Source organism: Centrocercus urophasianus, unplaced genomic scaffold (genome assembly GCF_019232065.1).
Source record: "Centrocercus urophasianus isolate 14NV4802_14NV808 unplaced genomic scaffold, USGS_Curo_1.0 seq_11, whole genome shotgun sequence".
Classification (NCBI taxonomy): domain Eukaryota; kingdom Metazoa; phylum Chordata; class Aves; order Galliformes; family Phasianidae; genus Centrocercus; species Centrocercus urophasianus.
In genome coordinates, this window is record NW_024884253.1 from 12265466 (window position 1) to 12293272 (window position 27807).

The 27807-nt window shown below is 39.9% G+C and overlaps 1 protein-coding gene across 7 annotated transcripts in view; it reads left to right on the plus strand.

Moving 5' to 3' along the window:
• The window catches only part of ENPP2 (ectonucleotide pyrophosphatase/phosphodiesterase 2), a 70694-nt gene that overhangs the window by 13372 nt on the left and 29515 nt on the right, over positions 1–27807 (plus strand). For 4 of the 7 annotated variants that reach the window (XM_042838060.1, XM_042838008.1, XM_042838017.1 and 1 more), the window contains exons 2-11: positions 1182–1284; positions 7363–7518; positions 9565–9690; positions 11675–11735; positions 13004–13101; positions 14108–14187; positions 15460–15579; positions 24491–24546; positions 26721–26786; positions 27461–27533. In XM_042838060.1, the coding sequence (XP_042693994.1) occupies positions 1182–1284; positions 7363–7518; positions 9565–9690; positions 11675–11735; positions 13004–13101; positions 14108–14187; positions 15460–15579; positions 24491–24546; positions 26721–26786; positions 27461–27533 (939 nt within the window). Of the gene's footprint in view, positions 1–499; positions 743–773; positions 885–1181; positions 1285–7362; positions 7519–9564; positions 9691–11674; positions 11736–13003; positions 13102–14107; positions 14188–15459; positions 15580–24490; positions 24547–26720; positions 26787–27460; positions 27534–27807 lie in introns of those variants that run through there. The other 3 variants (XM_042838026.1, XM_042838033.1, XM_042838043.1) reach the window with 3 other exon arrangements.

Here is a 27807-nt window from a genome sequence, read left to right on the forward strand (position 1 = left end):
AAAAAAAAAAAAAAAAAAAAAAAAAAAAAAAAAAAAGCAAACCACACTGGTCAATAATCTGCCTTGGTAAACAATACTTAAACAACTGATTTGAACCATAATTCTCAGCTTTACCGTCTGCTGTGTCAATAGAAGCGCTTCTCCAAACGCTTTAGCTTTCTGCTGCTGGGGAAGAAAATGGGAAAATGTGGGGCAGAAGGAACGTGCCACTTCCCTTCCTTTCCGAAAGGCTGTGGTTTCCAGCCCTCCGAATAAAACCGTGTGCGTTGCCATCGCTCTGCGCCTTGCACCGCGCGGGAGCTGAATAGCACCCCTGCGCTGGCGTGGGGACACTGCGACCCGGCTGGCAGCGCAGAGCGAGAGCGGTGCCCAGGTCGCTGCCCCACGCTTTGTGGCACTGGAGGGTGGCGTGGGGATATTTCCATTTCGCAGCCTGGGCGAGCTTCCCCCCCTTTCTTCTTCTTCTTCTCTGAGCCAGATGGAGACGCATTTGGTTTCTCTTTTAGCCATGTTACTTTTGCGAGGAGAATAATATGAGCAGGAAAAGCTATTGGCCGCAGTGAGAGAAGAAAGCCCTGCTTTGCCAGAGGAAACCACATAAAAGCGTGCGTGTGTGTGTTTGGGGGGAGGGCGCAGCGAGGGATGATGCCTGGAGCTTCTTGCACTCGGAGCTGCGATTTGTGAGTGAAACATGATGAAATCACCCCCTGGACAAATCACACGAGCCTGTCAACCTCACCAGGTGGGATTACTTGTAGCTAATAGCCCGAACTCCCAGAGCAAACAGAGCTCTGCTCTCACTATAAAGCAAAAGGGACGGTACCGTACGGGCTTTTCAAGAATCCTCTAGTATGGCTAAGAAGGGCTGCTTCCACTTCCACCAGGTAGGGAAGGAAAAGAGCATGTTTGCTTTTAAAGGAGGAGTAACCCGTCTCTCCTGAATAAGGTCCTACAAAAAGGAGCGTTTCAGCTTCAGAAAGAGATGTTTTATTCATAAACCCCTTCTGGTTTGTGCGACTCTAAAAGGGTGACTCTGTCAGCTGCTGTGCCAGTGATGGGAACTGCAGCGCTGGGAAGCTCGAATGTACAGGGACCATCTCTGCCCCTTTAATCCTAATGCTCTTGGCTTGGAAGTCTGGGGATTTGCACCGTCTGATCACTCTGCTGTTTTGCTTTTGCAGGTTATATCTTTATTTGCTTTTGCCTTTGGAGTAAATGTCTGCATGGGATTTACAACGAATCGCTTTAGGAGATCTGAAGAATGGGATGAGGGCCCAATCTCAGGTACAGTAACGGGCGTAAATTGTGGATCGCAATGTCCTTGTGTTGTGTGCAGTGGTTAGAAGCCATTCCTACTCTGAAACAGTAGTTTGCTTGTTCCTTTTACCTCTAGAATATAATGAAGAAATAACTCACTGAGCCTGAGTCAGTTGACCTTTGGGACTCACCTATAGGTCTCCTATTTACTTAAACTTTTGCTCTGTGTGCATGCGACTATGGAAAATCTAGCCTATTTTAGGATTGAGCACCATCAGTCTTGCAGAGATCGGTTTCCTTAGCTGCTTCATCTCTCCCATGCTGTTTTGTGCTCTGTACAGTTTCCCCTTTAGATCTAAAAGAAACAGCCCTATCAGTTTAACAGTGCCAGTTTACTTTTGGTAACTACTGAAGCAATTTCTCTAATTTTGAGTAACACTTTCAAGAATGTGCTGCTGAGGAAACCTTTGGGGATTTCTGTGGCGTCTGAGGTCATGATAGCTTGTGAACAGTAGAAGGCAGACATCTGACAGTGGTGAGGCTGAGCAGGTGCTAGTGTCCTGCACCCAGCAGATGTGCTGTCTAGGGGAGGAGAGCAAGAATGTGCCATAGAAGGGACTGTTTGTGTTTGGAAGCACTACAGGGTTTTGTGAGCTCAGGCATCGTTTGAGTGGAAATAACATATACAATGGAAAACTGGTGTTTTTCTTAACAAAACCTAAAATAGATGTAGAGTTGAGTTGTGTATCTGTTCCTTCTTTTGGGAGGAGAAAGGGAACCTGTGGTTCTTAGGGCTGGCTAATATAACTGAAGTGAAAGGGTTTCATTTCCAGTACTCATCTGTAATGATAGCCTGTGAATTTTCATTGTAAATTTGTTTATGGTGGCCTGAGTTTGTTGTGTTCCTGGTGAAGAATATTGTGATCTCCTTTCCCCTTCTATCACAGAAATCAGTCACATCCAGGCTGCTGATCACTGAGCAACGGTATTTTAGGTAACTAGAAAGATAGTGGCAGTTACTTTTGGTATTTATATCGCAGTTAAACAAATTTGCTCATAAATCAAATTTCTTTCTAATTTAATCTCTAGTTTGTAGAGCATTTGGGTAATGTGTGTAACAGTGATGCGAAGGATTTACATTTTATACTTGCAACACCTGACTGCTTTGCTTTCACTGGTGGCTGTCTAGGTTTCAGGCAGAGATGCCTTGCCTTGAAGTCCCAAAGGTTTGATACTGGGAATCAACTGCAGCTCATCAGCGCCAACTCTGCTGAGCACACCAGCACCATTCAGCGCTGCCAGGGCTAGGAACAGCAGCTGTGTGCTGTTTCCAGTAGCAGGAAGGTTAGCTCAGTATCCCAGGAGAACAGCAAGCGATACAGGATATCTCCCAAAAAGGCTTAATATAAAAATAACCCAAGTAAGGGTTATTTTGGGGCAGTCTGTTTAGGATTTCACATATGGTTGGGATTGGACCTGAACCTGGCGTTGACATCGTCTAGTCTAAGTGTCAACAATGGAAGACAAAAGGTAACGGAGGGTTTTGTCCCTTGTGTGTTTGGGCAGCCTCGTTACTTTTATTGCAGTAAAAACTGGAAGGTGATAACAAAGACAAAATTATTGCCACATGAGTCTGGAAGAGAAAGTAAACTCTTATGATGGAGAGGTGCATTTTTAACAAAATAAAAACACTATGATCAAGTAAGCTATTTAGATTCTTGCAGTTGTATGACTTCCAGTTGTACTTCATCAGAAGCCCAGCGTTAGGAAATGTTCAGAATGAAAGGTTGCCATAAATTCTTTTTCAACTCTAGTCTGCCTTGGCTTATTCATTTCCAAATTTGTTGGTGTTCAGAATTAATTGTTTTGTATTGACTCTCTTTACCAACCATTGCCACATATTACCAAGTTTTAAATTCTCTAGGAGTATGCCATGATTGTAGGCAAACTTCAGTTCTCATCTAGTGTAGAACTCCTCTGTAAGTCAAATCCAACACCTGTTTTTTTTTTTCCATAGCCCATTATATATAGTACACGCATGCCATAAAAGTACCATAGTGCCTATAAAAGTTTTCTTGGTCTCATTTTATAGTGTATACATAGTGTATAGATCTCTCTCTAATATATATAAAAGACAATCATTAGATGGGTTTTTTTGAGCTTAGTTGGTCAAAAAAGAATGCTTGAAAGGGATATGGAAAGCTCTATCTATTAGAAAAGAAGAGCAGGATCTTCATGTGTGAGGTTCCTTTGCCTGTTGCATGGAGGCAAATGTCAGTGTAGAATTTGCAGACAGATGCAGGAATTTTAAAAGAAAATCTGAAACTGCATAAGTTTGTTCTGTACAAGGGCTTCTGTCAGTATGAAAATGCTAACCATGAATGGGGCTCCTGATGATATATTTTCAAACTATTCTGCATGCACCGGTAGTTGTGCCATGGCATTGTGCACGACCTGAAAATCATGGTCTGGCTGCAAAGTTGAGGTCAGGCATGGTAAACAAAGGAATGATCTTAATGTATAATATATAACGTATACAGAGATCAGGGAGTTAAGCCACATCTACTTTTGTATTGCTACATGGAAAGTGTTTTACATTGACTCATGCTTTGTATTTGCTATGGAATTTGGGAAAATTTGGCACACCACTAATAGAGAGGATGCCAAAAGATCTGGAAAAAATGACAAATGAGGTAGCTAGGCTAAGCCATCCTCATGTGAAATGGAAACCCTAATTACAGTCGCAGAAGATGGAGCTAGAAGGAAGCTTGACCAGCTCTGTAGACATTATCCCAAGACATGGGCAGTTATTCCTGAAGCGCTGCTGACAGATCTTGGTCTAACCTGTTCTTCAAATCTCCGAGATCTGAGATTGCACAGCTTCTGTTAACAATTTGTTGCAGTGGTTTCCGGATAAGTGAGCTGCCCTTTACAATAGCTAGGCATTCCTTTAGATAGAATTGATGCTGTTACTTCTATAATCGGCAGTCAGGTTTACACCTTCTTCTTCCTAAATCTATGTTAGTGTGTGTCTCTTTGCTTTCTGAAATGGTGTCCTTCTCGTTCCTTTGAAATGAAGAGAGCAAGGCCAGTGCAAGTACAGTAGAGTGGTGGTTTTGGTGGAAGGGGAAAGGGCGATGGATGTCATCTACCTGCACTTCTGCGAAGCCTTTGACACGGTCCCTCACCACATCCTTCTCTGTAACTTGGAGAGGTGTAGATTTGAAGGATGGACTGTTTGATAGATTAGGAATTGGTTAGCTGGACACAGCCAAAGGATTGTGATTAATGGTTCTGTGTCAGGGTGGAGACTGGTCACAAACAGTGTCCCTCAGGGGTTGGTCTTGGGACTGGTGCTCTTCAACATCTTCATCAACAACAAACAATGGAATCAAGTGCATCATCAGCAAGTTTGAGGATGACACCAAGCTGAGCAGTGCAGTTAATACATTGGAAGGAAAGGAAGCCATCCAGAGGGACCTGGACCTGCTGGAGAAGTGGGCCCATGAGAACCTCATGAGGTTCAACGCGTCCAAGCGCAGGGTGCTGCACTTGGGTCGGGGCAATCCCAGGTATTTATGCAAACTGGAGAAGATCTGCTTGAGATCAGCCCTGCGGAGAAGAACTTAGGGTCCTGGTGGACAGGAAGCTGGACACGAGCCAGCAGTGTGAGCTTGCAGCCCTGAAGGCCAACTGTGTTCTGGGCTGCATTAAAAAAGGGGTGGCCAGCAGGGAGAGGGAGGTGATCGTCCCCCTCTACTCAGCTCTTGTGAGGCCCTATCTGGAGTACTGCAACCAGGCACTGGTTACACACTGGAACAGGTTGCCCAAGAGGTTGTGGATGCCCCATCCCTGGAGATATTCAAGGCCAGGCTGGATGTGGCTCTGGGCAGCCTGATCTGGTGGTTGGCAACCCTGCACACAGCAAGGGGTTGAAACTAAATGATCTTCGTGGTCCTTTTCAATCCAGGCCATTCTATGATTCTGTGATACTATATAGTCTGTCGTTGTATGTAATACCTTTGAGTCCAGATTTGCAGTTTATTCAATCTGTGATTATATGAGTATGTTACCTGTCTTCCAAAAGGAATGTAACAGGAGAGGTTAAATAACAGAACCATTCTTTAGTAACATATATTCAGGAGCATTTAGCACAAAGCAGCTGTCATTAATAGGGACTAATACTTCATATCTCTGAAAATCCGAGTGTTTACATGCTTTGAAACAATTCTCACGTGATTAATTTCTGGCAGAGACTTGTGGCCTTTTTGTGTGACCGAAGAAAACACTGGTCTGTGTATTGCCAGCACAGATAAACCACTTTTAGCTCCAAGGAGGTCCAGGTGACCAAAATATTGAGTGGAAGTTAATTATTCTTCTGGGTCCCTTCCAACTCAGGATATTCTATGATTTATTTTTTTTTTACCTTTACCAGCCTGCAGATGAATGTGCCTTCCCACTATCGTGATCCATGATGACAGCCGTTGTCATCCCACCCTCCCACTGTAACCTTGCTGAAGGATTGATCTGCTGCCCAGTTTGTTCCTTGAAGTGATTAATGCTGGTGTCCAACCTGCGTTGTTACCAGTGCCACAAGAAAAATAGTGGATCAGTAGTGCTGGTGATGGCAGCCGATGGGACATATATCACAGAATCACAGAATCACCCGGGTTGGAAGGGACCTCAAGGATCATGTAGTTCCAACCCCCCTGCCTAGCAGGGCCACCAAACACACACATTTAGATCAGGTTGCCCAGGACCCCGTCCAACCTGGCCTTGAACACGTCCAAGGACGGGGCATCCACAACCTCCCTGGGCAGCCCGTTCCAGGGCCTAACCACTCTCCTTGTAAAGATATCACCTCTAACCTTCCTCTCCATCTTCTTTTCTATCCATCCTCTTTTCTATCTTCTAATGCTAAAAGTGTTGGAATAATGCCATTGTGTTTGGAAATAGTTTTTTTTTTCCTCAGTTTTTGTGGAGACTAAACTTTCAACCATGTAGAAGAGTAGGGAAAAAATACATGAAAGATCAGAACAGCTCTTTTCCAAAAGTGCCATTGCATCAGTTCTCTTAAAATCATACTGCTAACTATGCTGAGCTTTGCCGAAGTCGAAGCCAAAACATAGTCTGAAAGAAAAATACTTAATTTAATTGGTTCCTCAAAGTACCAGTGAAATTGTGAAATATTCCTTGGAACACTTCTGTTTTTAAGGAATAACATGAATGTGTCTCAGTTTATTTTATAAAATAGCATTACCCCAATAGAGCAGCACACAACTGTCCTGCTTTATACTATGCTTTATAATGTGCTGCTACATAGGAATCTTTGGTAGGAAAAATGTGTGAGATAATAAGTTTTGAGAAAATAGCTGGGAAGCACACATCAGCTCTGACAATAAGGGCCACAGCTAGTAGATTATTCAAGTCTAATGCATTATTCATGGTTTCAGACTATCCATCTTCCATTTAGTTTTACACATCAAATACATTGACTTCTTATATATTTCAGTCTTTTGTTTAGATATTATAATTTAACGCTCTGCAGAAGCCCATCAAAAAGCCTTGCTTTACTTGCTTCTCCATTAATTTATAGAGCATCTTATGGTTTTCACCCATGCTTGACATTGATTTGGCACCTTCTAGTATAGCAGACCAAGTCCTGCTGACTGCGTGTAGATTAATTGCAGTTCTTTCCTATGTGAACTGCCCAGCCAACCATGAAAATGTCACTTGGTTTTTGAAAACAAAGGCCTGCTTCTAAGGAATAGCTGCAGCTCCTGGAATTGGGCCTTGCAGATATTAATACATTTCTGCTAACGATCTCTTGATTGTTATAGGTAAAGCCAGGTCCATTTCTATACGGAATGTTATCACAGCATGCTGCTTCCTCTTTTTTTCCCCCCCAAAAAGCTGCCTTCTTGCAATTTCTAAAAATTTTTAAATTATTTTTTTGTTCTGCAAGCAACCCTTCTCCTTTCCCTGCTCCCTTCCCTTCCTTCAGCAGGCAGCCGAGGTTTCACTCATCCAAGTGGCTTGGGGCTGAGTCACCTGTCCCACTGCTACTGGCCTGACAGATGTTGCCCTGTTTTTTGTTCCACACAGTCCTGTCAGATTCCCCCTGGATCAGTACCTCTGGCTCCTGCAAAAACAGATGCTTTGAACTTCAAGAGGCAGAGCCTCCTGGCTGCCGCTGTGACAACCTGTGCAAGAGCTACAACAGCTGCTGCTTCGACTTTGATGAGCTGTGCTTAAAGACAGGTAGGATGGGTCTCCTGCCCCGCGTTGGTGGGGGCTGATGATGCCTGGCTTATGTGAATAGTTGGGACTGGCCGCTATAATCCAGCACTCCCTGCCATAATCCGGGTCTTCTTCTGCTCCTCTTGCTGACTGGGCTTGTCTTGATCCAAAATGCAGCCCACGTATCCTTGCTGGGAGTGGTAGGGATATGCATCTATTGCTGCTGAGCTTCTGCCATAGTTTCTGCAGAAAAAGGCAGGGTACTGCTTGTACTATCTGAAAAGGAGATATTTGGATACTCATTCACAAACAATAATTGGTATTCAGGCGCCAGTTGTCCTTCCAGATTACAGTGTAGAGATAGTAAAGATGGGAGGTTGGTCTCTCAGTGTCAACCATCCTTTTTTCTCCAAAGTGATAACTTAATAACTGAGCAGTTCATGCTTGCTTTTGGATTGTTCATTGCATTTATTTGTGAAAGTACCTTGGAAGCTGGGAGTGCTAAAGCAGTGCAGGTCTGTTCAGAGGTGACAGGCTGGATTTGTTACCATTGCTCCAGACTCTAATTTCCAGATGTCAGGACAAATACAGCACACCGGTAAAGGCGTTTACCTTCTATTCATTAGACCCCAGGGAATGGAAATACAGCTCTACATTCACTTTCTTTTTTCAGGACTCACAGGAGAAGGGAACTTCAAAGAGTGTTATGAGTGATGTTTTGTTTCTTAACATAGTGCGTCTGAATTATTAGTTGTACTCATCTCTTTGAGTGTTGGCTTAGTGGTCAGAGTTGACACAGGTGCCTTTCTACTTTTGCCATTAAATGTTTCCTTGCTTTATCAAGGAATTACACTTACAAAGCAAATAAGAGAAGTCTAATGACTAAAATTATCACTGCTCATGGATGGGAGATGTTTGAGAGTACTTCCTCAATTCTGTTTATTATGTTATCATTTCAGTAGCTTGGTACCAAAAAATTGTAAGCTAATCCATGAAAAAATCATTTGTTTCCAGGCCAAGAAATTCCAAATTTAAAGCTAAGACTGTTTTGTCCCAGTGAAAATGACTGAAGAATATGAGGATCTGAAAACTTTCGGTGCATTGTACGATGTTTTCTACAAAAGAACAGGCTTTCAGTTCCTCAGCCTCTGGTCCACAGGGTACATTATCCACTTAAATGTGGGGATACCTCTGTAGCTCTTAGAATTGTTGTGTACATTTTCTTATAATCTCATAGGTATTTATTAAGACAATTATCACTTGCACAGTCTGTAAATATTAAATATTTATTCAAAAAAAGTCCCAAGTCAAGGAGAAATGGGGAGTAAGAGAAATTGCTTTTTTTTTTTTTTTTTTTTTTTTAACTAGTTGCATGTTGTCAAAAGCAATCTTTTAAGTTTCCTGTTCCTTTGGCCAGAGCATACGGGAAACCATACAGTTACATCCTCTGGCCCTATTCTAAAATGTAGCACTGTGCTGCCCTAATTTAGACAGGCCTTTAATCCTAGCGTCATTTGCAAGATAAGAAGACTGTACGTTTCTTCAAGTTCTTCTAACTTTGCAGTTGGTTTGAATCTCATCCACTGAGTACTGAAAGTTCCTTCTGTCCGTGAGGAGCTGATGGGAGCATAATATCAATTTCTACCCACGTAATCTCTTCCCAACTTTCTCTTTTATTTCCCATTGGTTGATCTGGGGTCTTGAATATTTGGGCAAAGAAGGATGAATTGTACAAAAAACACCAACATTTCTAGTTTGCACTCCAGACAAATCCATTTATCTTTCAATAGCCTTTCTTTTCTTCTCCCCTCCATGTATTTTCTGGCATTCTAGTTGTACAAAACCTGGACTACAACTCTTTGTAGCTGAAGCACTTCTGTGAATGCAGGAGTCCTGTATTTGCAGGACACAAGGTTCCCTTTTATTTCTGCTTGACATACTTGAAATCACAAAACTGGGACTATAGGTTTAAGACTCTATAAAGTTGGATGTAGTCATTATGGCTTGAGTGAGTGCTTTTCGTTTTGATTATGATCTCTCATTCTTGCTTACTTGTGAATATTTTAGCTCGAGGCTGGGAATGTACCAAAGACCGCTGTGGAGAAACCAGGAATGATGACAATGCTTGTCACTGCTCTGAAGACTGCTTAAGTAGAGGAGACTGTTGCACTAATTACCAAGTCGTTTGCAAAGGTATGTCTTTGGTCTTCCTGCCTCTTATCTTTTGAATCTGATAATAGGCAACCCTGTTGGTAAAGTTTTTTTCTAGAGAAGGAACCCTCTTTGTTTTGTTCTGAATTTTGGGAATAGGGAGGAAGAAAGGGTGAGTTTTGGACTTCTAGTGGAGGTGAACGCAACTAATTTCTTGACAGTAGAAACCCTGTAAAGGTACTGAAAGCAAAGAATTTAAAACAAAATAGAAAGGTATTCAGGTGCATTTGACTGCATCACAAGGAAAGCTGGGAGATCTGATGGTTTCAGAAGGAACTGAACATTCCTAGATAGGTTATCTCTGTCTCAGAAACCTCTCCCATCCCTACTACAAAAGCATCTGTTCAAACTACTTGCATCAAGTAGGCTTTGTTTCTTGCAGGACAGTGTTTGTGAGAATATAAGAGCTTTAATTTATGGATGGAGTAGCATGGGCTCTAGGTGACAAGATGGGAATGACCATATCACCTTCTAGACACATGATGTCTGCAATACAGCCTGAACTGGCTGATGGGGGGACAGGCTGTGAAGGCTTAATTACCACCCTATACCTAGATGGTTTGGAGCATGTCCTGCCTTGACAACATGTCTCCCATTCTGTGGAGGTCTTCTGATCCTTGGAAATCAGCCTCAGAAACTCTTACTATTGTATTTCACCTAGTTCTAAATTCTTCATTTGTTTAATGGCGAAGAATTTAAGCTTTGATTTCCTTCCCGCCCCCTTGCACCCTTTTCGCCAACTGCACAGTTTCCAAATGCTGAAAGTGGGATTTTCTTTACTTGAATTTCGCTGTTGGGAATTCGGGTGAAATATACACCTTCCAACAAGTCTCCATAGATTATTTTCTTCCTCTTCCCAATGAGACCCAAGGCTTAGTCTACTTTAAATACTGATGATGCAGTTCTCAGTTCCTGACGTTTTTTTGAGCTCCCACTTACAAGGGTCAAGACAGAGGAATTTACATCTGCTGTTCAATGTACATAATCTTTTTTTAATTGCCTGACAACAAATCTCAGTGTCCCTGATATTCTGATAGGAATAAGCCCTATCTGAGATCTGTGTTTCCTCTTTATCCACGCTTTTGCTTACCTGAGGATAGTGTTTATTTTTATTTTCCCTTGGAAATCATCCCTCTACATCCCATTGTGGTCAATTGGAATTGCTGCAGGACGCATTTCTTGCCGATATTTTCTATGGTGCTTTTCCTTTTGTTGTTTTTATTGAGCTATGGTTCCCTTAATAGTGCTAGGTTGGGGAAGTAAGCCTCATTAGCTAGTAATTTGTTTTTCAATTGACCTGCGAAAGTGCAAGTCATGAGCCAATCTATAGTCAGCATTCAATAGTAAAAGCCTTAACAAAATAGTTGATTATGTAAAGTAATAAGCTAGCTCTGAAAGACTATTAATACTTTTTTTTCAGCTGCTCCTGAGTCTTCACCTGATCCATGAGCTGATCAGCTCCTTCAACCTGTTGAAAGCTACTTAGAGTTGTTTTTCCTCCCTAGAAAGAGTTTTTATTTTATTATTTTGTTGTTAGCCAGCAGAAGCAGGTCATGGAGACGTCAGACCAGTCGGGATGGAGGGTATGAATTGGCAACCAGAAGGAGTGCTGTACTTTTTTGACAAACTGAAAGTAATAGAAATTTTTTTTTAAATGACTGGTGTTGCTAAAGCTTTACTACCATTTTTTCATCTAGGAAGTTTTAGCTTTAGTTTTAAGAGCTGCTCCTAGAAGTGACAGTTTGGATATTCTTGTTGAATAGAATGTAGCCAGAACATTTGTTCAGCTTTGTGGAAGGGACATTGTCCCTTCATTGATCATTGTCTGCAAAAGTATAATGAGACAGTCTGTTAACAGATTTAGACTTCATTTTTTTGAATTTTTCTTTGAAATCTGATGCTGTGTTCACAGATTTTTTTTTTTTTTTTTTTTTTTTTCTTAAACTCTGATTTGAATTTCTGGTAGGAGAAACCCACTGGGTGGATGATGACTGTGAAGAGATAAAAACTCCTGAATGTCCAGCAGGGTAAGTGGTTTGCTTGTTACCCTAAAGCCAAGAACAAGGACAGTGGTCCAGCACTCTGAGCATCATCTTTCTGCCTTATCTTTGTAAAGCCTTTGCTGAATAGTTGAGTTGCTTACTTCCCTGTCCTTCAGGGTTTGTACAATTGGGTTGTTAATGTGAGCAATGATGGGGGCTTGAACTCTTGTCCTCGGATCACCTTTGATGGATTTGCCTGTTTTACTTATCTGAGCAGGAAAGATAATTAAGCACCCTTTGAGACCTTGGGAATCTTTTTCTAATTTCTCTGAAATTTAGGCTGGCTGAGGCCTTTTTTTTTTCTTTTTTTTCTTTTAATGTTATCTTACTAAGTGAAGGGATTTCAAAACTGCAATGGGTAATAGGCTTGACTTTAAAAAAAAAAAAAAAAAAAGCAGAAGAAGGGCATTGAAAATGTAAGAGCATCTGAAACCAGTTATCTTACTAATATGCTTAAAGGCAAACATCTGCTTAGGTGCTGCACTGGGCTGCAGCTCAGTCTGGAGAAGAATTTGGAGGAAATAGGAGCTCCTGTTCTCCTAGTAACAATGATATCTTACCCCTGCAGTGAGTGACCATCATTAAGCACTCAGGCATGTCCATCCAGGACACATCTATGCCTGCTTGGATTCAAATCCAAGTAGAAGTAGTAAACAAAATATAATAAAATGACATGAAATACCATCGTCTTTAGTATGTGAGAATGGGCTGTGCCTCTTAGAGCTTGCACAAGATGCCACATGGACTTTTTGTGAAGACAGAAGACCAGCTGTCCTGAAACATGTGGTTTTTAACTACAGGCTGTGTGCTAGGCTGGGTACTTCTGCACACAACTTTTTAATTTTTTTTTTTTTTTTTTTTGCCTCTACTCCATCTCTTTCTGTAAGCATTTGCCCTTTTGGGCTGTGTACTTCTGGCTGCCTAGGGAAGATTTCTTTTATGTTGGAATATAGTCATTCAGCTGACTGTTACCACAGTCTGAACGTTACTAAGAATGAAGATTATCAGTTTATACTGATCTGTTGAGTAAGCAAGTAAGCCAAATAAATTAATTAATAAAAAAAACACATAGCGCATGTAGTAACCGTACTTTACATTCTCTGGAGCCTCAGTTAGCAAGTGAAAATTAAAAAAAAAAAAAAAAAAACAAAAACAAAAAACAAAACAAACAAACAAAAAAAAAACAACAAAAAAACCAAACATAAAATCATTTTGAAATGCTGACTTATACTCCTGCTGCTTCTGCTTTTTAGCTTTGTTCGTCCTCCTTTGATCATCTTCTCTGTTGATGGTTTCCGTGCATCATATATGAAGAAAGGGAACAAGGTCATGCCCAATATTGAAAAACTGAGTGAGTACATCTGTTTTCTTACAATAAACGAAAGACAGTCTCATGCAGTCTGGTTGTTTTCATTGTGTATTGAGTAACAAAAGTCAGCATGGGTCTGGCGTGTAGAAGGGCTCTGCCAAATGCAGGGCTTTTCTGACTCAAAACTCTAATAAAGATTACATTTATTTTCCATAAAAGCAAATTGCATTAGTCCCCTTAGGTTTAGATGGTATCATCTGGTGGCTTGAAGGACCCTGGCTAAAGCAGCTTACAGCAAAGAATGAGAAGAGAGCTGCTTTAGGGAATGCAACCCAGAATTGGTGGGGTTAATTTGGTTTGCCAGCAAATAAATGAATCTTCAGTATGTGATATGTATCATAACATTGTATAGCCTAGTTGAGGTGTGCCTGGAAAATTTTGCACTTGAATCACACATGTGGAAGACGTGGGTCCTGGATTTGCAGTGTACTGAACACACTGTATGTTTGAGCTTTTTAGTGTAGTATGGTAGCTTAAGATATGTGAGATATTGAGATATGTGCTCATATCCTTAAATGTGTTTTTTTTTACTGTCTATTTACTGTCCCTTGCATTTGTGTAGCCAACTGGGGAGCTGTGGCCAAAGCCTATTGTGAAACTCCTGCTTCAGTGTATTTGTCATTTAAAATTAGTCCGTGATTTCTCATGTTCCTTTACTTAACAGCAAGACACTTCCAGTGAGTATGAACACTGAAAGCGGGGTAACTGGGAAGGGAGTCCATGGAAATGTAGCTAGTTTAGTAGTACTAGCTTCTCTGTTTCAGCTGTTTACTGTGAAGTGCAAAGTAGCATGTGTGGATTTAGCACTGCAGGAAGTCTTGCCAGTGGTCATCAGAGGGTGATCATTTAAGTTGGTTAAAGTTTAACCGCTTTCTGCAGCATTTTCAGTGAAAGCAGTTGACTTTTTTTTTTTTTTTTTTTTTTTTTTTTTTTTTTTTGTCTCAGAGCTTCACTTTTGTAACGTTTGCATTCCCTGCTGATTTTTCAGGATCATGTGGAACGCATTCTCCTTACATGAGGCCGGTCTACCCTACAAAAACCTTCCCCAACTTGTACACTCTCGCTACTGTAAGTCCTTGGGAACGATTTTTTGGTGATAAAATGTTGCACTTCACTAGAAATGTGGGTTGTGGGAAGCAATATATATATTTTTTTAATAGAACTCCTTCACAGTCAATCCTTCTCTCCCTTATGTTAAGTAGTTTTTTTCAGTATTTTGAAGTTTTGAGATAAAGCATTTCTCTCTAATACGCACGTTACTGTTTTCCTGCATTTTCCTATGCCTGTTTTTGCAGTTATTTGTACTGCTGTATAATTACAGGTCATGGTTTTTCTGGGGGGAAAAAAAACAACAGCCCAGAATACAACCAGCAGTTGTTCCTTCATTGGAGGAGCTGAAGTCAGTAGGGCTGACTTAGCAACCCACTTAAAATTTACAGCTGCTGAGTGTGTCTGGATGCTGCTTGGGTTCTACAGTAAATGAACCATTACTTCTGTGCCCTGGTGGCACAGCTGGTGGCCAGGCTGTCCCCAAGTCTGAGATGCAAACGCTGCCATGTGTCAGTGCTCCTGAAGCAGAAGCCACTTTTTCCCCCCCCCCTTTTTCTTCCTTTGCACAAATATTAAGATTAAAGAAGGGATGGACAAACAAGTAGCTGAGTATGGGAGAAGGCAGGAGAGAAAGGGAGATCAGAAACCTCTTAAATCACGTTTACTTCTGGAGAAGTGGAGGTATAAAGCCTCTGGGTTTATATCACTGTTTGGGTGTCTTGCTTTCATTTCATCTTAGAAATAGCTCTAACAGAGGCACTAGTAAATATAAACTATTATAAAATGAGCATGCAGATTCTAACTCTTGCTACTGGAAAATGAATTACCATTTCCAGAAAGGGAATTCATAAAGAGGAACTCAAAGTTCAAATAAATCTTCTTTTTTTTTTTTTTTTTTTTTTTTTTTTTTTTTTTGGGCATAAAAAAATTTATAAAAAGAGTAAAAAAAAAGGAAAAAAAATTTAAAAAAAAAATTTTTTTTTTTTTTTTTTTTTTTTTGCTTATTTTTGATGGCCTCAAACTAACTTCTAACCAGTGAGAAAATACTTCAAAATATCCAGCAGCAGAAGTTTTTGTGCTTTTTTTTTTTTTCCTTTAAGCACAATTCAGTCATTTCCTGCTGTTTTCACTACTACAGCCAATTTTAAATGTTCTTATGTTGAAGTTAAAACCTTTTCTGCTGTTACAAAGACACCCATTTTAAAATAATTCAGTGGTATTTGCAGATAGCTATGGGGACTGCATTTATGTGCATTAGGGTTTTACTAATTAATCTACTTCTGCACAAAGGGACTCTATCCTGAATCACATGGAATCGTTGGCAATTCAATGTATGACCCAGTGTTTGATGCCAGCTTCAGTCTTCGAGGGCGAGAGAAATTCAATCACAGATGGTGGGGAGGTCAACCAGTAAGTTTTAGTTTCCCTCCTTCTCTCTCCCTCCTCCTTCCCCTCCCCCTGTGCTGTGGAACATAGCCAATAATAATAATTAAAAAAATACATCTGTGAACAATTTGTACCTGATCTCCCCATGGCTGGCCTTGTGTCTATCAGTGCAATGTAACGTTTTGAGTTGGCTTTTGCTTTTCAGAATAATAAAGCCATTGATTATGGAAAGGTGCTTGTGTTGATAAGTATAAATTAGATGTGGCTGGGAAAAAACCCTCATTTTAGGCAGCAGTTTAACACGAATTACTGTATTTTTGTCACTGTGGCACAGTGTTTCCTTTTCATTATGGGTTTCTCAGGTTTTCGTCCTAGTAATGTTCTTCTGGCAGTTTTAGTATTAATGTTCTGTCAGAGTAGCATGGCACAACTTCATAATTATTATTTGATAAGTCCACAAGTGATTGCTGTTACCTGACATGCTGCAGAGGGTGTAGAAGTTTGTGAATTAATTTCTGCCTAGAACACAGCAGCAATGGCTGAGTGGATCTCTCTCTTGAATAAGCATTGCAATTGGTTTTCTCCAGGTCTGAATCCTTATTTTAGGCATGAAAATGGCCTCTTTCTAAGGATTAAAAGGAGGTCCTTTTGCTTCTACTGAACTTTCTCCTATTACCATATGCTTTAGTGACCTGCTTTAATTTGCCAGCAAAGATAGTTTTAAATTAAACTATTAAGTTTTACATGCAAGCAGCCAAGGTGCATATACTACATTGATTACTTAGGGACTAGCATGTGAAAACTTCCTGAGCAGTTAAACCAGATAGTGCCATTTTCTACACCAGAAATTGACGCCTTTTTTACAGGAAGCAGTACAAGTCTTCTTACTCCCTGAGGAGCCACTCTGTAATCAGAAAGAATGCCTCTAAATGGGAACCAGTGCTAGATTTCTTCATACATCAGTACATGTTAAGGCTTGATGGAAAGGAGCTATGTGGAGAAGGACCTGGGTGTCCTGGTGGACACCAGGTTGACAGTGAGCCAGCAGGGTGCTCCTGCAGCCAAGAGGGCCAGGGGTATCTTGAGAAGAGTGTGGCCAGCAGGACAAGGGAGGTTCTCCTCCCTCTCTTCTCTGCCCTGGTGAGGCCGCATCAGAAATTCTGTGACCAATTTTGGGCTCCTCGGTTTAACAAAGAGAGGGAACTTCCAGGGAGAGACCACAGAGATGATGAGGGGCCACTCCCATATGAGGAAAGCTAGGAGACCAGTGTCAGTTCAGCCTGAAGAAAAGACAGAGAGGGGATCTTATCATTGCTTACAAACGTATATAAGGTAGGTGTCAAGTGGATTGGGCCAGGCTCTTTTTAGTGGTGCCTAGTGACGGGACAAGGGGCAATGGGCATAAACTGGAATACAGGAAATCCCATACAAGCATGAGGAAAAAAGTATATTTTGAGGATGATAGAGCACTGGAGCAAGCTGCCCAGAGAGGTTGTGAAGTCTTACTCTGGAGATGTTCAAAACCTGCCTGGATGCTTTCTGCTGCAGCTTAATCTAGCGAACCTGCATTAGCAGGGGGTTGAACTGGATGATCTCCAGAGGTCTAGCCTCTATGATTCTGAAATGGAGGTGTGTATTGGAAGGGGACTGGGAATACCATAATCTGTCATTGCTGTTTGCTAAAATGATCGGTGTCATCCTCCAAATCTCTAAGACATTAGTATCCCAGGAGACAAAAGGAAGTTACTTAGCAAGCATGTGTTATTTGTCCACATGTAGTTTTAGTCCACAACAAATGTGAGACAAGACCATTTAGAGTTGCAGGCAGATGTGTGACAGGCAGATGTCTGGCTGTAGCTGAGCCAGAATGAGGTATTTGTGCACTTTTAAAATTTGTCAGCAGTAATAAGGGGTGTAGTTGCTCCCTCACCCAGCTATGACCTGGGTTAGTTTTTAGCATAGGTTGTGTAGAGTAGAGAAGATGATGCAGTGCCAGGCTGTTATTCATCTAGATCAGAGCAAAGCAGTGGGATAAAACTAGGAGCAGTGAAAGGAAGGCAGCAGGTAGCTTCTTCCTTCATCCTAGCTACAGCAACAGCCACACACTGAATGGCATCTGCAGCGTGCTTGCTGCAAACATGGATTTCATGGACAATAGTGTGGGCCAGCTGTTTGGTAGCTTGTTAGGCAGCAGCAATTTTAATTGTACATTGCAAATTTAATTGTGCATCTCAACCGAGTTTATGTAGGAATAACTCAAACTTACTTTCAGGGACCGTACAAATGTCTCTATTTTTAAACTGCAATATTTTAATAGCCTGTGTATGTTGCATCAGCTGTCATGTTGAGTGGGGGATATTGGGTAATTCTAACACCCACTCATTAGGAACACCTCTGCTATTACAGAGAATATAAGTCATTCCAGATTGTAAACAAGGGTCATGAAAAATGTCAGCTGAAAAGGGTTCAAGGAAGTTACACAACTGTGGATGACCACACGCTAGAAAAAAATTCTCAGAGGATAAAGGGGAGTGTTGTATACACAAATAAGGATGTTAAAATAGAACAGCTGATCCAAGGAAGTGTTAAAAGAAAAATACAGGAATCAGATAATAAGCTGGAAATCTCCTTGGAGAATTGGGAACATGCATAGAGGGACGGCTGTAATTCAGTTCCTACGCACTTATTATGAGGAGAACCTGTAAGTCTGGCAAATGTGAGTGGCCACACTGCCTGGGTTAGAAGAGAGAACATTTCTGCAAGAAATCTGCTAACATAAATGACCCCCTCTCTGCACATGGAGGAAATGCATGGTTTGCATGTATTTATTTGCAGAATCAAGGAAGTGTGAAAATGAGCTACTAAAACTCAGAGGGCAGAGATTTTGATGGGAGAAAAAGTTCTTTCTCCTTTATGTGGATTAGATACATAGTTCTAATTCATTTCTAATTGAATTTGATCTCTAAGTGAATTTCTAATTATTTTTTATTATTTTACCTAAACATCACACTGATTAAAAACCACCAAAAAAAGGATAGGTTTTCGAAGACAGTAAAATTAAGGGAGGAAGAAAGAAAATCTTGCCTGTACATCACAAAGTGTTATTCAACGATCCCTTTTAGGTCTTGGTCTCAAAGTGTAGTATGCAGCTTCAGAGAGGTACTTGGTTAGCACAGAACAGTTTTATCATCTAAAACTGCCCACCTTCCCCAGGAAGGAAGAAGTTGTTACTGGGGTCCCTAGCTCCACATTATAACTAGAAACTGCCTTGAAGAGAATGTCATTAACGTTAATCATTCCTAAAATACTTCCTTGCTCCTGGACAAGTCTATTGTGTATAGTTTGTTAAAATGTATGTTGGTTTTTTTTGTTGTTGTTGTTGAATTACTTGTTCTGATAGTGAGCATTTTGCTAGGAAGCAGCCAAGCTAACACATGGCATCAGTGGGATTTGACAAATGAGTAGTTTAATGTTTTCACACAAGGAATTGTGAGAAATTTATTTTAAAAGCAATAGGAAAAGGGGAAGGAGGGAGCAGGTAGCTTTGGAAGTGCTCAGGGATCCTCTAACTGGTGGTGAGACTTCCTGAAACCTGTTTTTCTGACTTAGTATATAACCTTTATTTATTATATAAGCTTAAAACCACCTTGTTTTTTGAAAGAAAAAAATGTGTGAGAGGAAACAGCTGCATAACCACTCCTTCTCGTGTTGCTACAGCATCTCACAGAAATTGTGAGCATCAGAGCCCCTGTTCTCAAAGGAGAAACTAACTTCACTGCTCATTTTTCATGAGACTGAGACTGTTTTCATCCAAGAAACTTCAATCACTGAAGTCAACTGCCTAAATTAAGACCCAAGCTGCCTTTGGCTTCTGTTTAGCAGTAGTTTTCCACATGTTGATTTGGCTTACATTGCAGACAATATGTTGCTTTTCTCAGTGATCTTAGAAATAATCCTTTTGTCTCCTTAAGATCAGAAGATGATAGGTATAATACTGTAGTTTTATGAGGGCTGTAGTTAATGAGGACAGAGAGGCCCCTTGGGAAGGCTGTCCAGCTTGTACGTGAGTTTGATGCAAAAAAATGCCTCTCTTTTCAGAAATATCTTAATTATAACAGCATAGAGGGTGCTTTAGGGCACCCTGTATGACACTTTCACTTTTAAAATTGTAAGAAAGAGGAAATATGGCTAAAGCAAGGCCTGTGGGAGTCATGACTCCAACTTTTACCTCACTGGCAGGAAAAGTGCAACTGATGCAGGAAGGTAACAAGTAGCATCACTGTGCCAAGTTAATTCTACTTGCATGCATCACTCTTGTTTATGTTTGTTTGGGAAATAGTGATCATCAATCCTAGACACAGGGATTTCCCATTCTTGCATGGCCTCCTCCCAGTTGCAGTGGGTGTCTGTGCTACCTCCATTCCTGACATGGATTTCCTTCCCTGGCTGGCAGCTGTGTTTGCTCAGCTCTCAATGAGGCCTGCCCCTCCTGTTGGCCCTGACCTGAGGTGTGCCACTGCTGTTCTTGAATGATGCAACAGGACACAGGCAGACCTTGAAAATGTATGGACATTCATTTATTCACAGAAGGTTAAATGTAGGGAGATGCTGCGCCGTCCGTGCAGGTTTTCAAAGACAATTCAACAGCCATTTGAAGAACTTTGTTTAGTATCTGTGCAAACACATGCCTAGCAGCTGTAAGAAGGGAGAACTTGGGACTTGTGTGTTACATAGTGCACTTCCACCTGAAGTTGCTTAGCCTCTCTATTTTTTATCAGTAAATAAAAGAGAAAAAGAAAGAATAATTGTAGTCTGTCAACAAAGAGGATCTACCTAGCTTACAGTAGATGTCTTGTAAGCATCTAGTTAACCACGTTTATCATGTCTTGGGATGTTTGCCAGTGTACTTGAGTTGAAACAGTGGTTCTGTAATTTACCAAATCTTTTTATGATGGAAAATTTAGATATCCTCCAATTCCCAATATGCCACAGTATGAACACAGACTAGTTAACCTTTGATATATATATATTAATTTTAAATATGTATTCCTCTCTTATTTGCTTAAGCAATTAAATCAGAAATATGGTCTTTTCATAACTTACAATACTATAAAATTGTGTCCCGTCTGAAAACCAGAGTGCTCATCTGACGTAGAATTTTATAGGTATCTGTTTAACTAACATTTGCACTTAAAGCCGATGTATTTATGTATGGCAAATAAATTACATAAGTTCACAAATGGAACTGACCTTGCAATGGGCAGTATACTTTATGATAAATGACCTGAACAGATGTGACAGATGTGTATATAACATTGCATTTACATGCTCAGTACTGGAATATCTAGGATTAAATAACTTAAGGACTGTGACTCTAACCAACAGAGAGGAGATGAAACAATTTTTATTCAATTCCTGATTTTGACTGTTTCACATGGACAGCGTTGAGAGCACATCACCTAATTTTTTCTTTTGTATTGTACACTGATTGCACGGACTCATATTAACTTGGAAGAGGCATGAATGACTTGCACTCTGTCTTGAAAGTCAGTGAATTTAAGTTAGTGACACTGAGAGATGAGGCTGTAGTAGCAGCTTACCTTGATTTTGTGCTGGAGTTAAAATCCTATAGCCAAGAGTAGGAAGTAAATTTGTGCATGCCCATCATCTGTTCCAGCTGCCAGTCTGTTACCTGATTTTAGCTAATCAGTAAAGGGTTATGGCTACCAGGGGCACATCTGGTAGAGAAATAGAGACTGCCATCACTATATTCTGTCACAGCTCCAAAACATATTAGAAGTTTGATGTTCAAGTTTGTAAATGAAAACTCTTTCACCTGGGAGACTGCTGCTGCTTCAGTGAGTACTGTAAGGTCACAGAATCATCAAAGTTGGAAAAAACCTCTGTGATCATCTAGTCCAATCAACCCAACCCTGCCATGCCTACTAAAGTTCTCATTTTAAATGATGTCTCTGCAAACGCTTTGTTATGTGTAGTGGCTTTAGGTATGATGTTGAATCACATTGGGCTTTATTATTTTGCTTTTAAACAAACCAAAGGTTGTTTTGTTTTTTTAATATCCTGTTCAAAGAAAGAGGGATGAATGTCCAGTAGTTTTTCTTTTAACCTTGGGTTCAACCAGTCTCTGCCTGGAAAAATCCTAAGGGAGTAGTTTCAAACTTACTTCACATACGTTGCAGATAGATATGGACCATTTGACTTGTTGGTCTTACTTTAACAGATCGCTGTCTTATCCGTTTCAAGTGCAGCAGATGCATTTTCTCATTCAAATCGTTAATGCCAATGTAAATTGCTGCATTGGGAGCAGAGGGAGTGCTTTTTTTTTCCCTATCTGAAGCCAATCCAGGTGCCCTTTCAAGGGACATGCTGTTCTCTTACTGCTGACAGAAGACAGTACAACTAGGGGTGATCCCTGCTAAGATCACCTGGGAGAGATTGTCAGACCCTACAGTATGATAGAGGAGAAGCCTGAAATAGACATCTACAAGTGATTTCAGCAATGCTAACAGTCAGGAGAAGCACAGGACATACTCAGCTGCTGTGGGTGGAACTTGGCTTGTTTCATTTAGTTGACAAGATGCAGACTGGACCACCTGTATGTGTGCAGTCCAAAGCACTAGAAAGTCAAACAGATGGTAAAATTCTAAAACTGAATTCCCTGGACTTAGTTTATTGGTACCATCCCAAAGTTAACTGCAAAATTATTTCAAGTTTGCAGGAACACAAACACTTTCAAAGAAAAATAAATCTGCTGCAGCTCTGGAGGGACAATGGTTTTCCAAGTATAGCAAGACCAAGGAGCATAACAGCAGTGGAGCTGACACTTGTTATGCTAAATTTATATCTGACCTCTCTTCTCTGCTGCGGTAGGATTCTGCTCTGGGAATAAATCTAAAGTGCAATGGAAAATGTATTTGCTTCAAATGTTGACTCTTTTTCATGTGGGAAGGCCGAGAACCACTAATGAGTATGGAGTAGCTCCTGTCTTAGTTTGACACAGGGTCTGGGTTGGAGTTATATACCCTTTGCTGACATAGATGACACAAACGGGCTTGTGGATATGTCTTTGCATTACAGGCACACCTCTGACTATGGCATACAGCCTCCAGCTTGAAGGCACCTTTCCTTGCCTCTCCTCACTTTCACCCGCATCTTTCTGTCCAGTCAGTGTTTGTCCATGAGCATTCCAAAACAGTCTCTCTGTTGTTCAGTAGTGTCCAGATTCCCATGTAAAATCAAATTCATGGACTTTCTGCTTCTGTTCTTGTTGCGTTCATTTAGTAAACAATCATTTCTATAGTTACCTTGGATATATTCTTCCCTGAAAAAGAGAGGATACATTACCAGAACGTTAGGATGTAATAAAAACAACTGCTTTTATTATAGCTGTGATTTTAAAAGAACTGGATTGAGTTCTGTCAGATTTGAAGGAGTAAAAGATGTAAAGATAAGGTAGGAGGTATGTTCGTGGCACTAGAAAGGAAAATAGGATCCATTTTTCCATAATTGTCAACATAACAATATTCAAATTTAATTTCCATTAACTACAGCCTCAGTGTGGAAATGATCTTTCGTTAGACTGTGACAAATTAAATTCAGTTAAGGCTAATGTATGAATAATTCATGCATGACATTTGAATAATGCATGCCTAGATGACAGTTTATAAGTGCCCGTTAGAGCAAGGTAGAGTGGCCTTGAATGTATTTTGAAGAGCTGATTTAAAGTAAGTCAAAGATTTTTCAATCATTAAGGAAGGGATCTGTGTTTTGGCTTAAATGGTCATGAAATGACTAAACTGTAGAATGCATAAATAATGACACAGGAAAGCAATTTTCTAGTTTTATGCATAATATTAGCATTTAAGTCATTACCACTTTTGAAATAAGTTTCAAAATGATTTGCTAGATCCTTGCAAAGAAATTCAGTCCCACCAGGCTACAAACTGATTATGGACCTTTTTGATTTTTGGTCATTCTGATTCCCCTGCCTTCTATAGGTATTCTTAGAATAAAAATAAAAGAGAAAGAGGCAATGAGGATAACTAGAGTAAGATGTGGTTTTCACTGAAGAAAGATCAAACTAACTTGAAAAGTAATAAACAGGAGTGAATATAGTTGCAATGTTTTGTAGAAGTGAGAAGAGAAAGAATTAATAACGTGTTTTCCCAGTATGGGAACAATATTAAGGTATGTGACATTGTGACATTGCCAGTCTCAAACCAGACAAAACTACACTCATACATTGTGTGTCTGTACTGTAGAACGTGCTGCTCCAAACTATTTTATAGCCAGAAAATAGATGAGTTTAAAAAATGAATTTGAAAAACTCTGGGAGATTGTTCCTGTCATTTCCATCCATCACCACTTTGGGTGAGCTCAAAAAGTTCTTCAACTTCTATGGAGAAAGGTGTTCCTTCATACTTTCTTTATACCTCTGCTCCCTTTTATTTTTTGGTACTCTTTATCAGCTCATTATTTGCTGATGGCTACTGATGATAGAATCAGCAAAGAGGGTTTTTTATGTAGACCCTGCTGAGCATTGAGCTGTGTTCTTTCCTACCTGAGTGTCCTTCAAATCTTGAACATTAAAGAGCTCAGGTGAGGTATGTCTGATTTTTGGAAATTAAATGGGGTGAGATACTTGTGAAGTTTCGGTCCATGTATTGTAATGCTTTCTGTTAGAAGTAACAAAGATATTTAGGGGTGAAACTACAAAACATCAGCTGATGCATTGCTACAGAATCTGTGTAGGTTTGTCACTCCACATGTTCAAATTAGGGATGGAAGCTGAAGCCTGCAATTTTTATTTCTAAGCTCAGGGTAGAAGAATGTGCCTTGAAAACATTTTCTTTTGATTTCAGAGGGTCATTAAGGATCTGAACACATTCTAATCCTCTTATATTTTCCTCATTAGATTTGGATTACTGCAGCCAAGCAAGGGGTGAAAGCTGGCACATTCTTCTGGTCTGTGTAAGTGTCTCTGTTTTCTGGAGATTTGTAACTAATAAGTCTGAATTAATTCAGTGCAAATATTTATTAATTGTTTTCCTTGCTGTAAACGTTTGGTAGCTGCTCAGTTGGAGACTGTACCTGTAAGCCTCTCATTTCATTTCTCAAATGTTTCTCATAACTAAAGCTAACTCTGCAGTTTGACACAGGTTTATACACTGATATTTAGCCGCTGTTCGAACAAAAGTAGGGTGACTGTATCAAAAATTACTTTCCTTTATTTGACTGTGTTGTTTTGCCTCCTCAGTATTGCTGGCGAAGTCTTCTAGACTTCTGAGTGTTTGTGCAAGACTTTTATTTTCCTCACTTCACGTGACATCAACAGCCTAATTCACTCTCTCCTTTTACGATCCAGCCTGGCCTTTGAATAATAATAATCTGGTTCCCATTTATTAAGAGATAGCATTGAGGACCTTTGCTCTTTTTTCTGTTCTTTAATGGTTCTGAATTATTTTCCCTTGTCCCAACTAAGACATTTTTCTAACTAAAAATGAATGACTTTTAATAACTTCTGAGTTCCGAGGAATTCAGATGTATCAATGTCTCCATTTCCTTTAAGTGGCAAGATTGCAGGAATGAAGAAAATGGTCATGCTATCAAGATCAAAAGTACTGATGGGATTTGCCTATTTTTTGGTTCCATTTTGAATAGTATTCTTTGGTGCTCTGAATATCATAAACATATGGAAGAAATAATAAATGTACAGTGTATATAGCTGGTGAGAGGTTTAGGTTTGCAAGTCATTTACCAGGCAGAGCTTTGATCTGCTTCTCTACAAAGCATAGGAATTTATGCAATACCAAAGCACTACAACTACATGGGAACCAGAAGCACCTTGGCTGATCCATATCTGGGGATATATAAAACATTAGGAAAAATAACAAAGGCTGTATTGTAGATATATATGCCTGTAGCAAGAAAGGGATTCAGCCACTTTACATATGAATGAAATACATCCTCCCTAAAACTGTACTATTTAATTTGGAGTATGGAATATTTTTGGTGAAAAAAACTCAGATAAACTCTTTTAAGGAAACAGTAGTATTTAAACACTTCTAAGTCTCAAGTGATTTATTTTTTAAATAATGAAGATTTTTCAAATTGGGCAACTAGTAAGTTTCAAAACGGCAACACCTAACATTATTCTGTCTTATTATATTTCTTTGTCTGCAAATTTTAGCATTATTTCTCATCTTATAATTCTACAAGTGGAAGTTTCCTGTGTGGATGGAAAATGGCAACCAGTGTTGTTGTACAAGCCATTAAGTGATTTGTTTCAAAATGATATCTGCATTTCTCCATCAAATACACTTGCAAAAAATGCTGAATTTAATTCACTAAGGTGAATCCAAGATGGTTGTACTTGACTCTTATTGGGATTCTGCAATTGATCTAAGGGAATTTGAAACCACTGATGCTGTTGTATTAAAACACTTGTATGGTCACTGATCTGCAGAGCTTTCTTAAGATGAGATATTTTGAAATGTAATAGCTGTTTACGTGTTTGGTAATTCCCATAGCAATAATTTGGCCTCAGCAGCCAAGTGAGATGTCTCAGGATAACAGTGAATCGTGATTTATCCATTCTGCAGAGAGAAGTTGTAAATGTTGTGTGAGTCACCATGCTGATTGCCTGATGTTTCAGATGACTCTGGTTTGATTTACACCTGCTTAATCCTGTTTGGTTACTATTAAGTCAGTGGGAGTTTTTCCAATGTCTTTAAGACTAGCAGTTAGATTTGTAGCAGTGTGAGAAATGTCATGGTTTTCACTCATGCCAGCTATCCAATGGCAGCACTACTGTGCATAAAAGCAGTTCATCTGGGTTAAAGATACCAGGATGGGTCTTCAGTCACTGCAATTAGAATAGTTTGGTTTCCTGCCTTCAGTTCTGACTCCATTTATGAGCTTTTAATTCAATTTATTTAGGAGTATGTGGACATTCAAGAGATCAGATGCGACAATTTGCAAAATAAGAATCAGTACCAAACAAGAAACAAGATGCAATATACTAGAAGGAAATGACATTATTATGATTGATGATAGTCACCGTAGAATCAGTTCATAGCAAGACTGTTTTGATGCTTCTTGTAGTCTCTGATAAAAAGGCATTTTTTTGTGTTTTTGCGGTCTAGTGTCATTCCCCATGAGCGCAGAATACTAACAATACTGCAATGGCTGACCCTTCCGGATAACGAAAGGTAATTCAACCTGTTATTGGTTAATTTCTAGCCTATACTCTTCTCAAAAATAACTGGAAAAGAGCAAGAGGAAGTTTAATTTTGTTAAACTACCATTGATTTCAGGATTTGGTTTGATTTGTTTTGATTGGTTAGATTTGTTTGTTTTTTTATCCTAGCTTTTAACCATCTTCATTTTGATTCTCAATAAAAGTATGGTATCAATTTCTTTCCCATCTAGAAGCATTTAATTACATAGATTAACATGGATAGTTCTTAGCCTACTGAGTCTAATACGGCTTAACAAGCTTGTAGGCAGTGGCAGAACTGGACTCTGAGGACTGGGAAAATTTTAACATTTAAATGATGACTGTTTTTTCCGTATACAAGTTTGCACACTCTGCTGGCTGCAAAGCTCCAGAGGGCTACTGTTGTGATCCCACTTACAGGGCTAAGAAGGCACGTGTCCTCAGATGGTACCCGGGGTGCTTCTCGGGATGTGTTCTGGGATTTAATAAAGTTGTAGAACAATTAATTACTTAATCATCATATCATGGAAACATATGACTGAGAAACAGTTCTCTTTAAAGCCAACTCTCATTGCAAGGTTGGTTTTATTTGGCTTGAGCTGGCAGGTTTGGGGCTTTTTGTTGTTGAAGGAAAGCTGTCCTGAACAAGGCCTTTCTTTCTTTCAGGCCTTATGTTTACGCTTTCTACTCCGAGCAACCAGATGCTGCTGGCCACAGATATGGACCTTTCAACTCAGAGGTCAGTAGAGATTTTCATCCGTAGAAAAAGCACACATCTAGAATACATTTTTAGAATAACTGCTGATGCTCAGAAGTAATATTTTTAGCAAATTTTTTCACCCGTTTCTGTAGTATGCAGAACCTCTGCCGGAGAAAGCAAAATTATTGTTTAAGGATTTATCTTGTGATTCAGTTCTGAGAAGGAACGGCCCACGCCTTTCATAGATTGTTTCTCTTTGTGATATGAAAATGCAAATGGAAATCTCTCTTTGGCAAAAATGAGATTGTAATTG